Source organism: Solea solea, chromosome 16, assembly GCF_958295425.1.
Source record: "Solea solea chromosome 16, fSolSol10.1, whole genome shotgun sequence".
Taxonomy (NCBI): Eukaryota; Metazoa; Chordata; class Actinopteri; order Pleuronectiformes; family Soleidae; genus Solea; species Solea solea.
The window spans coordinates 23,184,586-23,207,466 of NC_081149.1; the positions used below are offsets into that span (position 1 = coordinate 23,184,586).

Here is a 22,881-nt window from a genome sequence, read left to right on the forward strand (position 1 = left end):
GCGACGGGCATAATGTCAAGGATTTAAAAAATCTTCACCCTTTCTAAACGTCTGTGTCTGTGTCATTTTCGTGCAGCTTCTGGGGAGCTTCACCGACAAAGAGCGGGCCAAGATCGCACAGCAGCTCAAAGGGAAGCGAGTCTGGATCGGCATCAAGAAACTCCTGGTGTTCATTGAGATGTCGCTGCAGGTAAGTGGGACTCGTCAAAACAGCATTAATATCATTATTATTAATATTATTATTATTTTTAGTAGTATTATTATAATTGTAATAATAATAATAATAGTAATAATAACAGTAATACTTATTATAATAATAATTCTGTTATTATTAACACCATGCATGAGCTGTGATAGAGTGTGATGTGTTTGACCATAGGTATTCACTGAGAATTAAAGATAATGTGAAGAAAAGCAGGGAATTATGTCGGGTTTGGAAATCTAGTCTTTCTTTGGACGATTAAAAAATAAAAACATGTTGTCACTGGATTTTTTTAATGCCAACTCTTAGCTGCTCTTTACTGCACTTTGCTGGATCTTGTGGTCGCTGTGGGAAACAACAGGACGACGTGACATTGTTGTCATCTTGCATCTCAAAGCACTTAACAGTTTTGTGGTTTGTGAGCCTCGGAGTGTGACATTTACATCATTTTATGCTAATTAACTTTCCCACTTATAGATTTATGGTTGGATGCTAATCCCGTATCTGATGAGTAACAATAGATTTTCTTCTTTCTTTCTTTCTTCTACAAATTTGATTAAAACATGCAGTTGGACTCGAGGATGAATTGATTAAAATTCGGTGGTCACGTCTCAAGGTTGCCATGTCCTTGCAAAGGTCGCTTGATCTGATAATGTCGACAACTTTGCTCGAGGCGTTCACATAGGACGAGTTCACACTTAGGAGGTTATGTGTGTGTATATATATATATATATATATATGTATATGTGTGTGTATATTACGTTTCCTACCACGACAGTACTTGAGACAGTACAGCAGCATCTGTGTAGCTGCTGGGAGATTTTAATGAATGCAACTGTTTATTTCTGCCATGAACAGACTGTTCTCACGCTCCCACTGCTTTCTGTCTCCGTTTGTAGATGGACCAGGATTATCGAGTGACCAAGTTCCTGTCTCTGCTCAGAGATGAGGGGGCGTGAGTACAAGCACTCTGCACCACTTAATCATTTCACATTCACCGCTTGTAGTGCAAGCGCCATCAAATGAAAAGTAAATTAAAGTAATTAAAAAAGTCCCCGTCTTTCACTCTCCTCACATCTGCCTTCCATTTTAACGTCTCTTCTCTTTTACCCCTGTCAGCCTGTTATTTTAGACCATTACATGTTGTTTTAGTGTTATTTCAATAAACACTATTGACAACACACAAACACACACACACACACACAAGACTCAGTAATAGCAAAAAACAAAGCGTATTGATCACGATGTCTCCATTCTAGAGTTTACACACACACACACACACACACACAGAATGTGGGTGTTCTCATCGTTAATAATCAGTGACCTCTTCCCATCAACTGCTGACCTTTTTAACAGCTTTATTTTGCCATCACCAGGTTGAATGAAGGAGATCAAATCAGAATTTAAGGTGTGAGTCACTTTCACAGCAAACTGGTAAGATCAACATTAAAGCGATGAACCTGTAGAGCCTGACAGTTGAGCCGTGTTTCCACCGCGTGGAGCGCTTCAGCTTGGTACAGTACGGTACATTACGTTTTCCATCAGGGATAGTAACACAATAACCAGCCAGTAAATTATTTGGCACTAGGGATGTCGCGATGACTTGATTTCACAATTAATCGCAGTAGTAAACGCTACGGTATATTAATCATAACGTTTCCTCAATACCGTCAGAAAAGATTATTAAAGGTAAACGCACAGTAACTGGGTTAAATGACGTTATTAATGTTCAACTGAAGTTTTATACATCATGTGATGTCCGTTTCATTTATTACAAATTTATTTGTGTCATTGTAATTTAATAAATGTTCCTATATAATAGTGTAGTGCATTTGCTACATTATTTTGTTATGTTGCCATCAAAATATAAAAATAAATGGAACTTTTAAGACCTATAAGAGGTGTCCATGTGATTTTACACATTCATAGTGTTGTGAAATCAATGAACACATAATAATTGTGATATGGTGTTTAATTCTCTGACAATAATAATCGTCACATCCCTATTTGGCACCCTTCCCTTCGGGTAGCAGAGTAAAATGGTACGGTGAGGCTGGAGATAGACTGGCTCCACCCACAATGATCAGGTGATTGGGCGACATGGACGTCAAAGTAATTAGAAATAGCACAAAGAAGAAGAAGAAGATGATGATGCCTGCAAACGACAGCACGATCTTCTTTACGTCGTCGTTTGTTATTGTCAATATGACGTTACACACGACACACCTCCCTGACACAACCACCGGGCACAGCCTCACACTTCGCCTACCGAGTGAAAGGTACTGACCCAGGGCTTTACCATCCATTCCTTACCGTGCTGTACCACAGCGAACGTACCATGATGGAAACACAGCAGAGTTAGAGTTTAGAGTCCATAGTTGGCTAGTACAGTCATTCCCAACAACCTGTTTTTTCTTGAAGCTCCGCCTTTCTTGTGTTCAGAAAATGCCAGGGCCCCTTACTCACACACACATGCACCAGAAGAATAAAGGTTTATTTGCAAAAAAAATAAACAGCAGTTGTAGGTTTTTATAGGTCCAGTGTTTATGGCTGAAAACTGTCCTGTGTTTCCATAAATGTTATGATACCCATGAAGTTATGGTCACAGAAATCCAGAAATCAGAGGTGTAAATAGCTTAATAAATTTAAATGTGGACCAGAAACATGTGTTTTCCTTTGCATTTTCATTTGATTAGCAAAATAAGGCGTTTTATTTGGAATTTTTAAAATGTAATATGCACAAATATAGTTTTGACAAACGCCCTCTGCCTCTCAGGTTGAGAGCCATGGAGCTACGAGATTAACTTTACATGGATTTACCTCTGCTGTAGTATTTCGATAGGAGTGTTTTCGTTAGTATTGAACATTTTTATATGTTCACACAAAAGACGTGCGTCTTCCATTTTGCACCGTTCATGCATCACCCTTTTTTTGTTGTCTTCAGCATCCAAACTTTTGCACATTTGCCATGAATGTATGATCATAGTAAACGGTCCATAGATGAAGAAACAACAAGTGTTAGTCTTTATTAGATACAAAGTGTTGCTAAAAATGTCTTTGTCTTTCCTCATGCTCGTCCATGCTCACACGTCTGTCATTAGTGGAATTGATTTATCACTTTATCTGTTGATTATTGATAATCAAGCAGTATTACCAAACCTGACGGTGGGCGTGTTTGTTTTTCATACAGCCGCAGCAGTGCAGGGGCGGTCAATCATCGTTTCAGACTGCTGAACGCCCGGGGGGGGCGGTTTGTTAAGCAGCAGAATTCACTTCTGTATGCACTTCATTGTGTTCTCACTCTTCATGCTCCAACCTGTAATTTACAGCCGTCTCACTTTACTCGCAAAGTGTCGCCCTCGCCTCCATCTGACTCGGCTTAAAATACATCACTTCCTGTGTGCAGTGCGAGCTAATCAATGCTTTACAGAGGAAACACAAATAGCCGTGTGAAGCTGACAGACTTGATTATTCAGCGATGTGTGAACATAACAGACAATCCTAAAATAAATGTCTTTCCTTCTCCTGTGTCTTTGCTTTTCCAGTGGCCGCAGCTTCTATGAGTAGAGTCTCACCTTCAACATCCGCCAACCCCATAAGGAATTAACTAAGGAGAAGACAAAGATGGAGAGATCTTCGTCCTTTCTTTCACCCTCCGCTCCATCCGTCTATATATCTGAAATACGCCTGGTCTATGAGAGGAGTCCACCGGTCCTCTGTCTCTCAGCATGTTTCCACTGGCACTTATCACCTGTGTCACCTTCTTCGTTGTCAAAATGCTGACGCGTCACAGCGTCTCTGTTATCTGTAAAAAGGAAGGTTGCATTATAATGACTGTAAAAAAAAAAAAAAAACACGTGCTGTTTTGTGCATCCTGCATAAAAATAACAAAAAAGGGTTCGTAAGTACATATGTTTTTAGCTATAGTGTTTGATGTATATGTTGCATATCTCTTGAAGGTAGTTATCGTTACAGTACGGTGTGCGTGCGTGTGTGTGTGTGTGTGTGTTTAAAGAAATGCATACAGTATAAACAGAATACGTCAGAAAGTGACACAAAAGCCATCTGAATATTAAGAATCTATGAAAGGCTTTTTAGTAAACTTTGTTGTGGCTGTTAAAGAAAAAAAGAAAGACTATATAAAGCAGTTCCATGTGTAAATGTAATCCCTTTAACTATACAGTATATTCATGTCCTGTAAATAGTATATATAGACCAAGCAAAGTACAGTATGTCACCAAACTAATTTAAACGATCCATTTATTTGGTACGTTATCAGTATGATTCTTCTTCCCCGTCGCTCTTACCCAGGTTCCTGTGATAGTGAAGGTAAATGTTGGATAGTTGGCCTGTCTGTCTGTCTGTCTGTCTGTGTTGTGTACAGTTCAGTTCAGTTCAGTCTGCCGAGTGTAGCTATGGCATCATCAGTGTTAAAGATTTCTTTTTATTATTATTATTATTATTATTTTTTATTTTTTTTAAACAACAAAGATCTGCACTTTTAACATCAACTCAGAATTTGACCTGCTTCTCGGAAGCTGTTCTTGTGGGAATAGAAGTGCTACACGTTACTGTGTGTGTGTGTGTGTGTGTAAATGTGACAGTCGATGTTTAATTTGTGGAGTTTGTTTGTTTTTTTCCTCTCACGTCGCGTGTTCTGTGCTTTTAGTCCCAACAACTTCTTCTCTTCCGACCACTACTGGTGTGTATGCGCGTGTGCATGTATGTGTGTGTGTGTGTGTGTGTGTGTGTGTGTGTGTGTGTAAATATATTTTATCATGCAGGTGTAATAATATTGCAATAAAAAACACAGATGCACAAGTGAAAGACACTTCCAACCTGTCGTCTGCTCCTGTCATTTATTTATCGCCGCTCCTCTTTAAGCTGTTTTTGATCTGAACTGACTCCTGAGGGAAATATCGCCCTTCGTCCCCTCGACTCCACAGTGACGCAAAACCCCGTGTTTCCCACACCTGTTCATTACTGCGACCACATGTGTCTTATCTTTCCTCCCCAGTGTTTTCCTTTTCCCCCAGGATTGCACCTCGGGGGCTTCACACAACCACGGCAACTCCATTTTTGGCAGGAAACTATGCTGATTTAGCCCCTTGTACCTTCTGCACTATGAATTCCACATCTTTCCACATGACTAATGTAAAAGTCCATGCTGCTGTCCGGCTGTGAAACGTGGGGCCTGACAGAACCTCCTCCAAACCTTCATTAACTCAAGATTACGCTGTATCTGTGGAATCTGGTGGCCCAGGAAGATCAGTACTCAAGACCTACTGGAGAGAACAGGCCACGAACATGGTGGAAGTCACCATTAGAAGAAGGAGATGGAGATGGAGATGGATAGGCCACACCCTACGAAAGCCTCCTGCATCCATCACTAGATCTGCCCTTGAGTGGAATCCTCAAGGGAAAAGAAGGAGGGGAAGGCCGCGGCTGTCTTGGAGCAGAGGCGTCAACAAGGACTTAACCAGAGCCAACACCTCGTGGCAAGAGGTGAGGAAGACCGCATGTGACCGGATGGACGAAGAGGATTAAGTCAAGTGAGTCAAGTCTCCTCACAGCACATCATATTTCATCTGTATGGTTGTGCTTTTCTGATTTTATGTTCTAAACAGTCTGCAATCCAGGAAACTCTGGGATTTATCCTTATATCATTCATTTTTAAAATTGTGTCTGTTATTTTGCAGATGTTAGAACTCATTTACATTTTTCTGGACTTGTGCCACAGTTTCCTGTCTTACGTGTTGTGAGAATTATGTCGGCTTCCTCTCCCAAACTTTAGGATTAACTGCCCTAGAAAACTCACAAAAGATGACTCATCTTGACAAATCGGACATCTTACTTGTCCTACACTCCCTTCACAGTTTGTGTGAAAACACTATAGGCAATGAACAAAATCAATCTCCCTATAGTCTGCGCTGCGTCACTTTCCTCCTCTCGCCTTATCTCCGAACCTGCAAATTGACTCATTCTGCTGCACATTATCACCACAGCTCACCTCCTCCACCTTTGGGACACCTCTGCTTTCCTTTGATGAACTGATGATGTCTCACACTCAAAGATTTCTCCAGTTCTCTGACATTTATAGCAGTGAGGCGGCGGAGAAATGTAGGGTCTATACAGGGAGCGTGGACTCCTGAAATTCCAGAAGCAGAGACGAGCTGTGAATCCATTCACCGTTAATGTTTTTGAAGCTTTATTTATACTCAAATCTTTATTAAGCTCCTAATGCACATTTGTAAAGCTGATATTTACTTTTAAAATGCAATGTTTTTTTTTGGCGAGGGACAAAAATTCTTTGTTTATGCTGAGTTCCATCTGCATTTACTCTGACACAGTTGCATCTCCAGTGAAATGTACATTTCTTCACATGGAGTTTGTAAATGCAGAGGTTGACTCTATTTAGTCATTTTTCAAGCAGGGACCCCAAAAAGGAGGGTCAGGGAAGAGGAGGTTACCAGGAATATCTGTTTTGACTTTGTCTCTTGCAGTCTTCTCCCAAAATCCTTCAATATGCAACATTTAATTTTTTTATTCTTCTGTTTTTAAACAAGTTTCCATCTCTCAAGATCCAAGTTCTCTTCTTTAATTCCCTCGATAGTGCGGTTTCCTAAATTTTAGAATGACTTAGAACTCCTCCCTCACCACCTTGTTCATCTGGGGTGTGTTTTTTTTGCATCATAAATACATTTTTTTAATGTAAACTAAATATTGTCGGACATTAAAACAAACACTTTTATTTTGAAATGATCCTATCCAATCCCAATTTTATTTGTAAAGCACTTTAAAACATTAACAGTGGAACAACAGAATAGTAGATAAATAAAAGACATGAAAGCTCACACGAGGCAATAAAATACACACAAGAAAATGGCATATTGTTATATAATTGTCATTTTATAGCAACAGTTCAGTGGTCTGTGTCTCCCTGACGCTCAGTAGTCTGTGTTTTTACTCCCTCCCGTCAAATGTAGTCATGATAAATCAAGAGAAAATCTCATGAATGTTTAATATCATGTATATTCCTCTGCTAATGCACGAGACGGATTGATCGTTCACGTGTATCGCTACGGTATCATTTGTGTTTTGCCTCAACGTGCACTCCGGTTTACAACAGCTGCCGTTAATGATTCCTGATCCCAGATCATCCTTAACACACACACACACACATATACCAATACAAACACATGCAGATGGTGAACTGAATCATCAGAATTATTTCATCTGAACGAGTCTTTGCATTTGCATTCAAGGATGAACTCATTAGAATTGAACGTGTCTGATCTATACTGACGTCTCAAGATCACCTTCAGAGGCGCGTGACAAGTCAACGACAGGTGGAGATTTAAACTGTAGAAGAGAGAGCGGCACAATGTCACGGGCGTGACGCCGTGTAGGAGAATAGTTTGTTTGGACAGAGAGCAAAGTTCCTCAGGAAGACAATGCCTTTGCACAAACAGAGTGTGACAGCGACATGAAACAGAGGTGACGTGGGTGAACCAAACAAAACTTGTTTTCCCTGTCGACACGTGAAAACAACCAAACACAGAACGCACGGTTCATTCTCAGAGACCTGACACACAGCTTTTCTTTTTACACTCAGGGTTTATGACAACGGTGCGTAGTATATGTTCTTATTTTCCTTGCTGTAGTGTTTCATTTATGATTGAACAGCACTAAAATAAACTTTTCTTACTTGTGTGTGAGAATGACAGAGATGAGCGAGTGTGAGCGCGACCACTTCATCATTTCACATTCACTGCTCAAGGGGCAAATTTCGTACACGTCTCTCCTCTTTTACCCCGTCAGCCTGTTATTTTACAACATTACATGTTGGTTTAGTGTTATTTCAATAAACACTATTGACAAAAACACGCACAACAAGACTCTGTAATAGCAACAAAAAAGAAAGCGTATTGATTCTGATGACTCCAATCTAGAGTTTGCACAGACAAACACACACAGATAATAATCAGTGACCTCTTCCCATCAACCACTGACCTTAACAGCTTTATTTTTGCCATCACCAGGAGATCAAATCAGAATTCAAGGCGTGAATCACTTTCACAGCAAACTGGTGCGATGGACATTATTAAAGAAATTAAGCTGACGAGCCTTAGAGTCTAGAAACAACAGTGACACAACATGTGGTAACATAAAGCATCTTTCATAAATCAGCAAAACCCACTGAGACGTGAGAGAGAGAGAGAAATTACAAGTATTAGTGCTTAATGAGTCACTGAGTGTCCGTCTCTCCCCGTGCTCGTACGTGCTCACGTTAAATAAGATCTAAATAGATTAGGGCTGTGACAAATGATTCTTTTTATTTTCAATCTCTGTTGCGCCAAAACTCAAAATGACAACATACTTAAATAATGCTTCAAATATGTTTAGTTTACTGTAATAAAGTAAATAAAACCAGAAAATAATGACAATGAATTGATAATTGATTGATGTTGAAATCAACCTTACTATAAATCTACTGCACTAACATTCCTCATCTTCTTTTATACATATTTGTCAAAGATAACGTTCAAACTGATTGATTTTTCCTACTTTCCTCCCTGTTTTCATAATTCTGTATGTACAGGTATTACTAATGTTGTGGGGACCTAAGTCTGTTTACACAGTCACATTATGGCGACAAAAAGCAAGTTCCCATAATGTAAATGATTACATTTTAAGGTGAAGACATGTTTCAAGGTGAGGTTTAGACCAGTAGTAATTATGGGTAAGGTTAGAGTAAGTAGAGAAAATGAATGGAAGTCAATGCAATGTCCTCTGAAGTCATGGAAACCAGTGTAGAGGTGTGTGCGCTTCTCGTTTATTATTGCAATAAAAAAAACACAAAGAAAAAGACATCTGCAACCTGTCCGTTGTTCATGTATCGATGTCTCTGTGCACCTAACCATCTCTAACCATCTCCGCCTGTAGTTTGGTGCCGGGCAGGTTACATTAAGTGGCTTATAAGAACTTTCTTGCTGAAAAAATGAATTGTCTGCATGTGTGAAAACAGCGGCTGACAGAGTCCCAGTGACAGTGAACCAAAGTCTGCACAGTGGAACAATTAAACCCACAATAGATGCAAATCCCTCTCATATGGAGGCGCTGATGTCGTCACATTGTTATCCTAACACTATTACATACAGCTGCTGAGGACCCTTAGGCTGGGTCACATGGTGGCGTAGTGGTTAGCTCTGCTGCCTTGCCGCAAAAAGACATGGGTTCACGACCCAGTTGGAACAAGGGCCTTTCTGCATGAAACAGCTGATAGCTGAAACCCAGCGTCCAGAGTGTACAGAAACCCGGAGACCAGAGCCTCGGTGTCTGACACGGTAAACAACGAGCCGCTGGTGTGTTTTAAGTCCACTTGGAGCCGTAATCTGCAAATGTACATGTAAAAGTACACGTTTTATTTAGGAAATGTAGTGAAGTAAAAGTAAAAGTTGTCAGAAATATAAATAACGAAGTAAAGTACAGATATGTGAAGTACAGTAATGAAGTATTTGTACTGAGGATGGATGGATGGATGTATCTGTCTGTCACGGCTGAGCCATACCAAATCTGGGGGCCGTACAAAATCTGACCAAGGGCCAAGATTGTCACGCGGGCCGGACTTTGGACACGCCTGATTTAGAGAAGAACATAAAATATATAAAAAATAAAATATAATACATTACAAAAGACTACAAAGCAAAATAAAACAGAATAAGCATACATTATTATAATGAACATGTATGACAGTATTGCACATACATTCAAATCCAGTGGCATTCCCCGGTAATTCTCCAGACACTGAGCTTATGCAACCCCCCACACACCCACCGCCTTGCAGTACTCTCTCTCCGGGCGGTAGAGGGCGCTGCAGGTCCTGGTGGCGAATCGTCAGCGGCGGTATCTCCTCTCATGCTGACCCGCATTCACCCATACTGTACAGGCAGAGAGGGAAGGGGGAGGACCGAGCGCGGAGAGCTAACAACCGCTGCACACTTCCCCCGCAGACAGACCGTGCGTGGCCGTGGCTTTGGCAGTCCCGGGGCAGACATGACTATCCCGTCTCTACTCCACCTGAAAGCGGACTGAGAGAGGGGCTACCACCGGGGAAGAAGGCACCGGCAGCGACGCCGTTTGACACGGTAAAACCCAACCGGGCTCGCTTATTATTTATTCATTTCTCTGTTTCCTTCATTTATTTACTTGTTTCCTTCGCGAATGTTCGCTCTGCTGTGCTCGCTCCACACGTGTTAGTCGCGGCGTGTCGCGGCGCAGCGGGCGGCGAGGTCCAGGCTTGTTGTTGACGGTGTCAGAGAGTCTCGCATGTACAGTCAGTGGAGCAGGAAGAGGAGGGAGGGGAGGGGAGAGGGAGAGGGGAGAGGGGAGCGTGGAGGGGGGTGGGCGCGCTGGTGTACGGGGACGGCGGTGCAAGGTGAGTGCTGTCCTCACGTCAACCCGGTCGCCGCCGCCGCTACTGCACCGACTGACCGACCTCATGACTATAGCCGCCGCCTGCACCTATAGGACAGACTGTAGACTCTGTTACCTCAGTAACCTGCAGTCTGAGCCACATGACTGCCGTGTACTGTACTCACGCTGCCAGGACTCACGTTGAGCTCCAAAGTGCACGCTTCAGATGGAACTATAGGATCAGCCTGCAACAAGAAACCTGTTAACCTACACACACGCACACACACAGGCCCTGGCTGACCCTGCTGAGGGAGAGAGGTGACACCACAGCAAAGCACAGAACACAGGTTGTTGTTGTTTTCTCTATAATGTCTCTATATATACATCTACAGTGTATGTATATGTCACTCCCTGAGAGTGATATTTACTGCACAGTCATTGTTCACATTCCTTTGCTGTGACATAAATGTCTCTCTCTCTCACTGTTTATGTTAAAGTATGCCTGAAATGCTGCATATGAATCATGCATGTGTTTAATGGGCAGCATAAAATGTGGATCATGCCTGCGATATTATGCATTGAGTTCCATGTGGGCGCACAGTGTATGTATGTATGTATACGTGCAGAGCTGAAACAATGAATCTGTTATTAATCGATTACTAAATGAATCATCGGTTAATCGGTTTGAAGCTTTTTTCATGATTAAAACAGGGTTTCCCGTTTGTTTAAGCTTCTTAAATGTGAATATTTCCTTAATTTCTTCTCCGAAGTGAATCATTTTGGTTCGTGGACATAACAAGACATTTGAGAACATCATCATTTCCAGGTTTGACGAACACAGATCAACATTTTTTAAGGTTTTCTGATATTTTATGGACCAAACGATTAATCTAGAACAGTGTTGTCAAACTCATTTTTGTTCAGGGGCCACATACAGCACAATTTGATCTCAAGGGGGCCGGACCAGTAAAACTAGTAAAATAATAGCATAATAACCTATGAACAACAAGAACTCCTTTGTTTTTTCTCCTTTGTTTTACATTTAATGAAGGATATTTTTACAAAACATGAAATTTCTTGAGAAATTTAAGTGCAATTTCAACAATATCATGCCTAAATTTACTATTTACACAGCACACTGGATCTATAAATGCACAAACATTTAGTCACGAGTATCTGGAGCATTTGACATTACGTTTAGATTAGTGTGAAATTTTAACAAATTCATCCTGTGGGCCGGATTGGACCCTCTGGCGGGCCGGTTCTGGCCCCCGGGCCGTATGTTTGACACCCCTGATCTAGAACATAATCAACAGATTAATCGATTATGAAAATAATCATTACTTGCAGCTCTATATATGTGTGTGTGTGTTTTCAAGTATTTGTAACCATTTCTGGTTCAAACTCTGACCTTTTAAGGACTGGTCGTCCTCACGGAGACCAAAGCCTGTTCCTAATGAGGCAGATAGATAGAGTCCCATGTCTGAGGCTGTTGTTGAGGTCAGAGGTGAGTTGTGATTAGTGGTTAGGTTAATGTAAGCGTTAAAGGTGAGATATTAGAGAATTAAATGATTTAATGTCCTAACTAAGAAGTGCTATGCAAACCTGTGTGAAGGAGGGAGAGTGAGACAGAGACATGTCTATGATCTGTGTTCAATTTGTGTCATTTATGACCAATCAGGTGCAAGTCTGTGGTTCATATCTGTGATAAGTGTTTAAAATTGCAGGGTAATTCACTCCACACGATGCCTGAGAGTGAAACAGTAGTATTACACAATACAGTAGTGCAATAATCTACCCTATATGTTGCAAGGACGTGTCACATATCACCCTGAAATATGTTAAGTACAGGTTTGACTATGCTTTGCTGCCGTGATATCGCTGTCTGCTTCATTTTTGGCTTTCTTTTTATCTCCAGTGTTTATTCATTCCAAATCATTTGTAATGTCCATTTAATAAACTTTCTTTGTCCCCAGGGGCAATTCATCAGTCATTAAAAACATTTAGAAACAGTTAATGACAAAAACCCCAAAGTAAACAAGCATGAAACAAATGGAAGTGCATACTGGAAGTGAGCGCAAACTTGTGAGATTTATATGTATATAAACAGAATAAGTGAAGTCTGGTTTATTGCATGAGATGTAGCAAGAATTCAGCATGCAGGGGGCGTTCACAGATGTAGACGAGAAGGAAAACAGGTTTGTTAATATGACTGTGGGTGTAAGAATGGAATGAAAATGAAACTGTAGTAATAAAACAAGTCATATTTTCCCCCTGGGGTGCAGGAGCCAGGCAGGCCACGGATAAAATTACACAGGGAACACCCACAATGCTTACGAGGTTCCCCCAGTAACCCAGTTATTATTTCAGTAGCCTGTTCTGGAGGCTCTTTTAATTACTCTTCAGCTCCCTGCCAAAGGTCCGTCCCTCTGTACGAGCGCCGCTTCCTTTTCTTTTCTTTCATGCTTGTGTTTTTCTGGAAGCGAGGAAATCAGCTTTACAAGCACAAACCCAATACTTAATTGATCCTATTTAAGGGAAATTATTTCTAAAGCCCCAAATTAAAAAACAGAAAGTCTATGTGGAGAAGGAAGAGGAAGGAACAGTAAACACAAGCTGTCAGGAAAATGGAAACAGGATGTCTGTATTGCATCTTAGAAAATGTGCGGTATTGCATTTACAGTCATCCTAATACTACTGGAATATGTACACAAACCACACACACACACACACACACTCTCTCTCTTTCTCTCTCTCTTTCTATATATATTTACATATATGTGTATATATACAGTAATATGTATGTATGTGTGTATATCTATATATATTCTGTTCATACAGACATTGAGTCATAATCTTGGCCAGACATGACCTCTTTTGACGTCTATATCCCTGACTCCACCCCCTCCCCTCCCCTCCATTCCCATAGCTCGTTGCTGCGAGGCAGTGCCCTGGTTTTCTGAGGTAGGCTGAGGATTAATGTATAGCGAGAGGGGAGGAGGAGGTGACGTGGAAGGGGGAGGGTGGGTTGGTGGGCTCCGTCTCCCTCCCTCTCGTCCTCCTTCCTCTTCCCCCCTGCCCTTGTCTTTCTCAGTCTGAAGGAAATCAGTTATGTAACATATATAATGGGGCCTATGGAGGCAGTGGTTGCAGTCCTACAGCATGCCTGACGTCACACACACACACAAGGAGACGAGGGAGAGGGGGGAAGGGGCTGAGACGCATATATCTCCAGTAAGCCGGTTTGCTGAAGAAATGTACCCTCACATGCCTTCACATGCAGCGACGACAGCGACATGTTCCCCAAATGAACCACGGATAATGACGTCCTCTCAGGAGGTCATGGTCTGGGCTGTTTGTCCGCGAGCAGCAGAAATCACAACAGTGTGAAGGAGCCATAGGAACAGAATGTTCTGGGATATGTAGGTCTATGCCCAAAGAAGAAATGATTTGATTTTGGTGGTGATTCACGATGTGGATTTTTCTTCTTTCTTCTTTTAAATCAATTGCTAACCTTGACAGACAGAGAAGTGAATGGACACTGTGAGAAACAGGGTTGATGTGCTGGTGGTACATACAGGATTATTGATAAAAATCTGTGTGTGTTTCAACCCGAGATTAAACTGGTTTTTGACCACCAGTGGGACATGGTTGTAATACTCAGAGTTGACAAGTTGTCAAGCCAAAAAATCTGTGAAGTGAAAATTCTCTTGGTAAGACATTTCATCACAATAATCCTTACAAGATAAGGGTGATCTTGAAATTATGAAAACTAATTTTAAGATATATTTTTACTAGTATTGTGATGTTTTGTATCTCATACTAAGCTTGTGATGCTCAAAAATTGTATTTTCCCCTCAAAAGTGGCATCTTTTTTTGTCGTCCTGTTTGTTTCAGGTATATTTAACTCATTTTAAGTTCTATAATTGTGACACTGTTCTAGATTTAAGTCCAACACCTACTTGAAGTTAGATTAGAAACAAAATGTCTTGAAGTTAGCATTCCTTACTCGTTTTAGGCGGCGTAAGAAAAATAGCCACACTGTACTGTGCATTGGGAGTTGGGCATGTTGACCATGCCGTTTTCAATAAAGCAGATTATTTTGTTATAAGATATTCAAGATTCACAGTCTAAAAACAAGCTCCTTAAATCTCACTTAGATCTTACTCTATAGGTGATTTGGTCTATATATCAACCCGGGATTAAACTGGTTTTTGACCACCAGTGGGACATGGTTGTAATACTCAGAGTTGACAAGTTGTCACCTCTGAGTGGAGGAAACCTATTAATTTTCAGTGTGTCTGCAGGATTTCTTTTGCACTTAATCGTCATCCCAGAGCGGTGAGGTACTTAGTTTGATGTTCGACACCTATCAGCTACCTTAAGCATTTAAAACGGTTCAATCCCAAGAAATTGATTGAACCGTCATACAGTATACATCCACCTACATATATACAGTATATATCCATCTGTTTTGTTTTTATAAACATTGACACATTGTTTGATTAAAATTTGCATGTCAGAAACCAAATAATAAAAGCTGTAAAAATGACTCTACAAACATTGCATGTCGCTGCTGGCAACCAGTTACCTGAAGTGCTAAGAGCTTCGTTATTTACTGGACGGTGCATTAAACCGAAACATGGTCCACCATCCCCACGGCCGAGGTCATTTTATGACTTATTATTACATATATCACCTTTTAAAGTACTGATTTTGACATTGCTCACCGTCTATAATACATTGGCGCTGCTTCTCCTGTGCGTTCCGTAGTATTCAATGAAACCTTCTGACTGTTTTGAGGACAAGTGAACTCAAAATAGCAAGTGTGAACGTGGAAATATGTGAATTGAGACAGACATGGCAGCAGGTTGCACATACCCACGCGGCCCCCGAGTGCAGGTCTAATCAACCATAGTAAGTGAAATCACATGTTTGGATTTCCCCCGAGTGTGCAGGGCTTTCTCACGTTGACTTTGGACGTGGGATGGCGGGTAATGTACAGGTGTGACGGTGGCCGCATGCCATTTAGGTGAAGCAGTTGTTGAGTGTTGGTATAGAAGAGAGCTACACTGGGGGAAAAAAACGCCACTACAAAAATAAGCAAAACTAAATTAATACAACATATTTTTTTGCTGAAAATTCTCTTGGTAACATTTCTTGAAATAAGACATTTATATATAAGGCTTACAAGATAAGGGTGATCTTGAAATTAGATGTTTTTTAAAGACTGTTCCACTTAACAAGGTATTCAAAACAAGCTCCTTTATCTCACTTAAATCTTACTCTTTAGGTGATTTTGTCTAATATTATTTGTGATGAGATATTATGACTAGAAATTAGAAAAATATACTTTGATTTTGGTTTTGATTTTTTGCAGTGCATGAGTCTCTACTGCTGTGACTATACCGTTAAATACCCTTTTCTCTTTTGTGTTGTAGGAAGAGGCCACGGTTGCACCATAATACAGTATGCTCGTTCATTTTTCTGCTCACTAGCACATAACGTAGTTTCCATCATAATTACAAGGTGCTTCCAAAATGATAATGATGATGATAATTAGTGGCTGTGGAGATCTTCACATCACGAGTGTTGGTGGAATATCCTGCCAAATTGAAGTGTGCTAATTAAAGACGATTCTCCCTCCGCGGCAAATCACAATGGACCCAGTCAAGCTGCTGCTGTGTTGTCTCCATGTTGTTGTCAGATCTGATTTAATAATGAGAATGTCCCTGTCCTCTCCTGCAGCCGCACAAGAAAAGAACTTAACGTCTAAGACTAAGCAGAATCAAAATGGGTCTGAAATATAAGGGACGTCATAAGTAGCGTTTAAAGTTCTGGTGCTCTAAATTGAATTTCTATAATTAGGTTAGGTCTGTATGCATTAGTCTGGATGGAGGATGACTCACACGTCCTCTCTTTGAGCCAAGAGTTTGTACATCTCACCGTGCCTGTGTGTATTACCCACAAACCAGTTTCATTATATTTTATGAAAACACCCGTGCAGCAAGAGAATATACATGATTATACTGTAACATTGACACTACTTGTTGTTTCAGAGTTGTAAATAATTGGTGCTGATAAATTAGCCACTAGTATCTTTTACATAAACACATAGCGTGATATATGTGTGACACATTGGGACGAATTTTGACAAATAAGGATAACTAATATCGCATTTTGCCCTAAATACAAACTCATCAGTACTTGCGGTATGAAGTATTGATCACTGCAGTTTCTCATTTCTTACTATAATAGATACATTATGGATATAGTCTCAATGGAATATTAACTATTTACAACTAATTGGAAAATTAGAATTACAAAATAAATACATTTTACTAATTGAACACTTTGCCCTCAAACCTCTTGTTGTATCCAAACATTCTTCTGATGCGACTGTATTTCTGGTCATTTCCAGGACGCACCGAGATGAACAAGTTAAAACATCTAGGTTTTGATTGCAGTGCACTGCATATTATGTCACATTGCACTAATCGGTTTCATTTGAGTCAGGACGGTCGAGTTAACTGCCGCAACTTGATCATTGTCCCAGCACCATGCACCTCAAAAAATATTCCTGATTTGGGATGAGCAGATACGATACTCAGTCCTGGAATCCGTCTGATATTCGTCAAAATCACGGGATCAGACGTCGGAAAAAGAAATTTGATCCAAAAATCCTAAATTTGACATAAATGCTACACTAAGCACGGACTGTAAAAATGTTGTGCATCATTACACTCTATCAGGCTAAAATAATATTGTCTGTAACTGACAAGATAAAGTGGTATCGAGCCATTGCTAGCCACTGTTAATGTTGATCGGAAAATGAAGACAGTTCGTGATGTGCACTTTCGCTGATTTCCACCAATGTCTCAGGGTGAATACCTGAGGCAGATGAGCAATAATGAAAAAATAATTGTTAGTTGCAGCCCTATACAGTATGTGACTGAGCCAGTGTGAGAAGAGCTGTGACTAATTAGCCTTAAGAGATAATAACCCTTCCTAACCCGAGGCTGTTCTAGGAGTCATGTACATCCATCAGGTGGATGAACATGATGTACATACTGTCTGACTGACAACACCAGCAGAACAAAACATGCAGTACAGCTCTTAAATGTGCTCACACACATGCACAGGGTATTGAAAAAGAGCCTCAGGGTCCCTCCATGGTACCCGTTTCTTTGGAATGTTCCTTTTCTTTCCTGTGTTTAATGCAGCCTGTATCGAATTGTTGTCAGAACAAGAGCTGTGCATCTCCTGCATAGAAAATGAAATCAGGGCTAAGAAACACCAGAAGTCTCCTGACATATGTGTGATTGAGAGGAAAAGGTGCTGAAAACAGGACACATCTCCATCTCTCGAGGTGTATGTTTCGGGACAGACTAAACACGTGGAGATTTACCAAATGAATTGGTCACATTCTGCTAATGAGGAAGACAAAGTGGAGCAGGTTCTGCTTGTGAGGGGAAATGGAGTGTTTTTCCTGCACTAATAGGTAGACTTGATTAGCTTCCTCCCTGTAAGCACTGTCCTATCTGTAAAGCTTTTCATTCAGTCTTTTCTTTTATAAGCCATGAAATCATTGCATCTACAAGAAACCCCATGGTCTGGCTCTTATTTGTTCCACCAGAAATATTCAATTCAGTTCAATTTCATTTTTATTTGTATAGCGCCAACATAACATGCATCATATTATAATGTCATGGAGAGCAGAGAAACCCAACAACTCACACAATGAGCAAACACTAGGCATCAGTGGAGAGAAAAAAACTCCCTTTTAACAGAAGAAGAAATCTCTGACAGAACCATACTCAAACATGTGCAGCCATCTGCCTAGACCGGTTGGGGTGAAATATCTCAACAGTAACGTCCATGCCCCCTTCAGCGCAGGTAAATGTTGTTTTGGTGCTGATCTGATCAAAATTAGGACTAGAACTCACATTTATTTTGAATGATGATGTTAGAGAAACAATGACTCGATTACTAAATGAATCGTCAACTATTTTGATAATCAATTAATCGGTTTTAAGCTTTTTTTCATGATTAAAACAACATTTCTGATTGTTTTAGCTTCTTAAATGTGAATATTTTCTTCATTTCTTTTCTCCAGATAACAAAGAAATCATTTAAACTGAATCATTTTTGGTTTCTGGACAAAAACAAGACATTTGAGAACATCATCATTTCCGGGTTTGACAAACAATGACATTTTATGGACCAAACGATTACTCGATTAATCGAGAAAATAATGGACAGATCAATTGAATTTTAATGATTAAACGGAGCAAAGAAACCAGAAAATATTCGCGTTCAAGAAACTCTAAATAAATCACAAAGTTTTAATTATAAAAAAACCCAGCACTCAAAGCCAATTAGGCGATTATCAAAACAGTTGACGATAAATTTAGTAATCCATTAATCGTTTTAGCCCTAATCAAAATCCACTTTGTCCCATTTGGTTTATGAGCAGAATCAAATCTCCGTTATACATCGTGGGAAAAACTGCAAAAATTACAAAGTTGGCACATCTTAGCTGCTTAATGAATAGAGAGGGAGAGAGACGTGCCTCTCATACAGAGGGAAGTACCTGCGTCTTTAGCTGCTAAATGCCCCACTTCACAGTTCACCAGCTGTTTGGTGCCGGGAAGGCAGCGAGTGCTGTCTTAACTGGAGTAGGTCTGTCACAGTGAAGGAATTCCCCCTGCTGTGTTAAAGATTTGCATATCATTGCCAGTATCTGGTGGTATTCCACGCATGCCCTCTCAGTTTGTACAAATGACTGTAGCGTCAATGGAAATCCACTGTAGTTGTGTTGTCGTGTTGTGTTGCAAGAGAACTGTTCCTTCAGTCAGTGTGACATTGTGTAACAGTGGCTGTAAAGTATTCCCGCCGCACACTTTCACAGTTGTATTTGGCTTCAGTTTTCTTTTGGCTGACGTCCACGACACCGTGGTGCAGGAGGAAGGTGTTTACAACTGGATAATTATCAAGAAAACAAAAGGGGCAGAAGCTGTAGCTATTCTGGTTAAACACACATACACTCAGCTTTGGTCTTGAGGAGTCTTGACGTTTATTTCAGCTCAGAACACTTTACATTAATGCTCTGTCTGTGCTCGGTCACCAGCGTTCTCATCACTTACACACCACTGCTCTTAAAGGAACCACCTGTTTAGCCACCAGTGCAGTTGCCATTTTTTTTTCTGTCCGTCTACGAGATGAGGTCAAGCCGTGGTCACTTGCGGTCGTAATGGTTGCTTGCCATTATCTGCTGTTGGCTTGTTGTTGCTATCGCAGGAATTCCTTATTGCGGTTGCAGTGACTGCCCTATACTGGAGAATTGTTGCTAATGATGTTGTGTTTCGCTTTTCTCTAGTAACCGTTTGGTCCATAAAATGTCATAAAATGTTGAGAAATGCCGATCAGTGTTTGTCAAACCTGGAAATGATGATGTTCTGGAAAGTCTTGTTTTAGTCCTCATACCAAAATGATTCAGTTTTAATGATTTCCTTGTTATGTGGAGCAAAGAACTAGAAAATATTCACATTGAAGAAGCTGAAACAATCTGAACTCTTGTTTTAATCATGAAAAAAGCTTCAAACCGATTCATCGATTATCAAAATAGTTGACGATCCATTTAGTGATTGATTAATAATCAAGTAATTGTTTCAGCTCAAATAAAATGGCGGTGTTTCCCAAATCTCAAAATAATAATGTTGTCAAATGTCTTCTTTTGTCCACAAAAAAAAAAATTCCAATCTGTGGGTTCCTTTTTTTTATATGGAGCAAAGAAACCAGAAAATGTTCACATTACAGAGCTTATTTTAGTTATAAAACTCCCCAACACAAACTGATTCACTGATTATAAATTTATTGGATTGGATATTTTGATAAAGCGCATTTAAAATAACATAGTTCACCAAAGTGCTGTCCTGTAATTAAGCAAACAAAATACTTTATTATTTTAGCAATGGATTAATAATTGATGTATCAATGATCTAGTTTGGTATTGTTGTGGTTTCAGCTTGGGCTGGGTCTCATATGGACCAACAATCAGGTCAGAGTTGCACTTTTAAACGGTCATCTTTTTAAAAAAGTGTGATATTGACCCCCGACAGCATTGTGACTAATAATGTCATTAAGTAACAGTAAACTGTGAAGAATGGGGACAAAAAAATAGTATGTAGTAGGTATTTTTACCTGCTTCCAAACTGAGGATGGGTATTTCGAGCGAAAATGCTTGTGACAGTATATCATGCTATATTATACTCTGTTGACTCCACACACCACAGGTTTAATGGCAAATAAAAATGTCAACCCACAATGACTCCATTCCTCCTGTAGCGCTCAGATCTCGACTTGAAGCAAAGCCACACGCTGAGACCAGGAGGATGAAGAGAGAGAGAATCACCAGCTACTTTTTAATTGCTCACGATCTCTAACTGCTTGTGTTGTGCAACGACGGTCAATTAACAACAAAACAGAGGACAAAAGCAGCTTAATAGTTGCAGTCTGGAGTTCTTTGAGCTGAGCTCACTCAACAGTGTTGAGTGATCCTTTATCACGCTTGAAAACATAATGATATCATTTAAAAACTCAACATAAGGCCCAGCCCCGTTCCGATCATGTGTCGCACTTAGAGCTGTAACTAACGATTATTTTCATAATCGGTTAATCTGTCGATTATTTTCTCGATTAATCGTTTGGTCCATAAAATGTCAGAAAACCTTCAAAAATGTTGATCAGTGTTGGGAAATGATGATGTTCTCAAATGTCTTGTTTTGTCCACAAACCAAAATCAGTATCTTTTAGTTATTTCTTTGTAGCAAAGAAAGGAAGAAAATATCCACATTTAAGAAGCTGAAAATCTTGTTTTAATTGCGGTAAAAGCTTCAAACCGATGAATCGATGATCAAAATAGTTTAATTAGATTAATAATCGATGAATTGTTTCAGCTCTAGTCTCCTCATTTACATTGGAGTGATTGAAGCCTGTGAGTGCTGTTACATCAATCATGCATTTCTTCATGTAAGTGACTTAGTGATGCCCACTTTTCTTCAAATGAGCAACTGTTTGGCACAGAGGGTGGTTGGCGTCATCTGAGAGCGACAGCATGTTTTTTTGCTCTGATATTCTGTATTTTCCCTCATCACTGGTTGCTGTGAAGTCTCACTCTTTCACAAACATCTCTCAGGGGGATTGTATTGTTTTAGGGGATGAGAGGAGAGATAGAAATACCCTGCTTTAGTGGGACAAGAGAGGGACTTTGTAACAAGCTCTTTGCCTCCAGGGAGGGTTGTCAGACAGGACTGCCACACACACACATATATAGTACATGAACTCAAAGTAGCCAGAGCTCTGCACACTGTGCAGCACACACACACACACACATGCACTCTGTGTCCTATGAGGAAAGGAACCAAGACTGGCGTCGGGAGTGGCAACAACAGGAAGTGGTCCAGGGATTACTTTAAAAGGACGGACTCCCTGCTCGGATGAACTTACACGGAGAGGTTGAGCCTTTTGCTCGTCCACTCGGGGGCGGCTTCTTGTACAGAAAATCTTGTACAGAACGCTCACACTGTGACTTTTAAAAGAATATCTTGATATTCTGAGGGACACAGGCAGAGATGTTGTCAAGGGAGTTGAGATCAAGAGTGATAGAAGATACAGGGACTGGAAAAAAAACACTGTGAGGCACTGTGCAGTAAAGGTCACTTACAAAACATGGATCTCCAAAGCTGGAGGCATGCAGCATAAGCCTCCACCAGCTGGGTCTAATGAATTTCATCAGTTGCACATTAGCACTGTTATTGTTTTCCGTTTCTTATCAGATCACCTCTAAACAGTACATTGTGCACTCTTGCTCTGTCCATGAACAACATCATTTATTTAGCAACAACATCAGCGTTTTTAAGAGTTTTAGTTTTCAAAAGTGAAACTGTGTAACAGACAAATCTCAACCCGTTTCTTCCCCTGATGTGATTTTAAAATTCATGTGCTTGATGTGAATAAAGAGGGTGCATTGGAGTTCACCTCTGAATTATTCACAGATTAGAGCATAACTTTACTAAAGCCACTGATCTGAGGCTAACTCTGCCCCATGCCTGCTTTTGAAAAATGCCATGAAGTGGACAGAGAGCAGCGAGTGAGACCACCTGTGTTTTGAGTGTGATAGCGTTCTTTCCAATAAAATTGTTTTTGGTGGACCTGGAAAGTTGTGAGCAAATGACAAAAACTCTAAGAAACTATTACATTTC

At 40.3% G+C, this 22,881-nt stretch overlaps 2 protein-coding genes across 5 annotated transcripts in view; both read left to right on the forward strand.

The window, feature by feature from the left end:
* Positions 1-5,044, forward strand: part of LOC131475907 (vesicle-fusing ATPase) — a 38,875-nt gene extending 33,831 nt beyond the window's left edge. For 2 of the 3 annotated variants that reach the window (XM_058654285.1, XM_058654287.1), the window contains 4 exons: positions 77-190; positions 1,102-1,157; positions 1,579-1,636; positions 3,748-5,044. In XM_058654285.1, coding sequence (XP_058510268.1) covers positions 77-190; positions 1,102-1,157; positions 1,579-1,609 — 201 coding nt within the window. In that variant the 3' untranslated portion in view covers positions 1,610-1,636; positions 3,748-5,044. The remainder of the gene's footprint in view (positions 1-76; positions 191-1,101; positions 1,158-1,578; positions 1,637-3,747) is intronic. The other variant, XM_058654286.1, reaches the window with a different exon arrangement.
* A 4,963-nt stretch (positions 5,045-10,007) lies between these two features.
* LOC131474914 (thyroid hormone receptor alpha) overlaps positions 10,008-22,881 on the forward strand; it is a 106,521-nt gene continuing 93,647 nt past the window's right edge. For both annotated transcript variants that reach the window (XM_058652633.1, XM_058652634.1), the window contains exon 1: positions 10,008-10,350. The gene's annotated coding sequence lies outside the window, so the exon portion shown is untranslated. The remainder of the gene's footprint in view (positions 10,351-22,881) is intronic.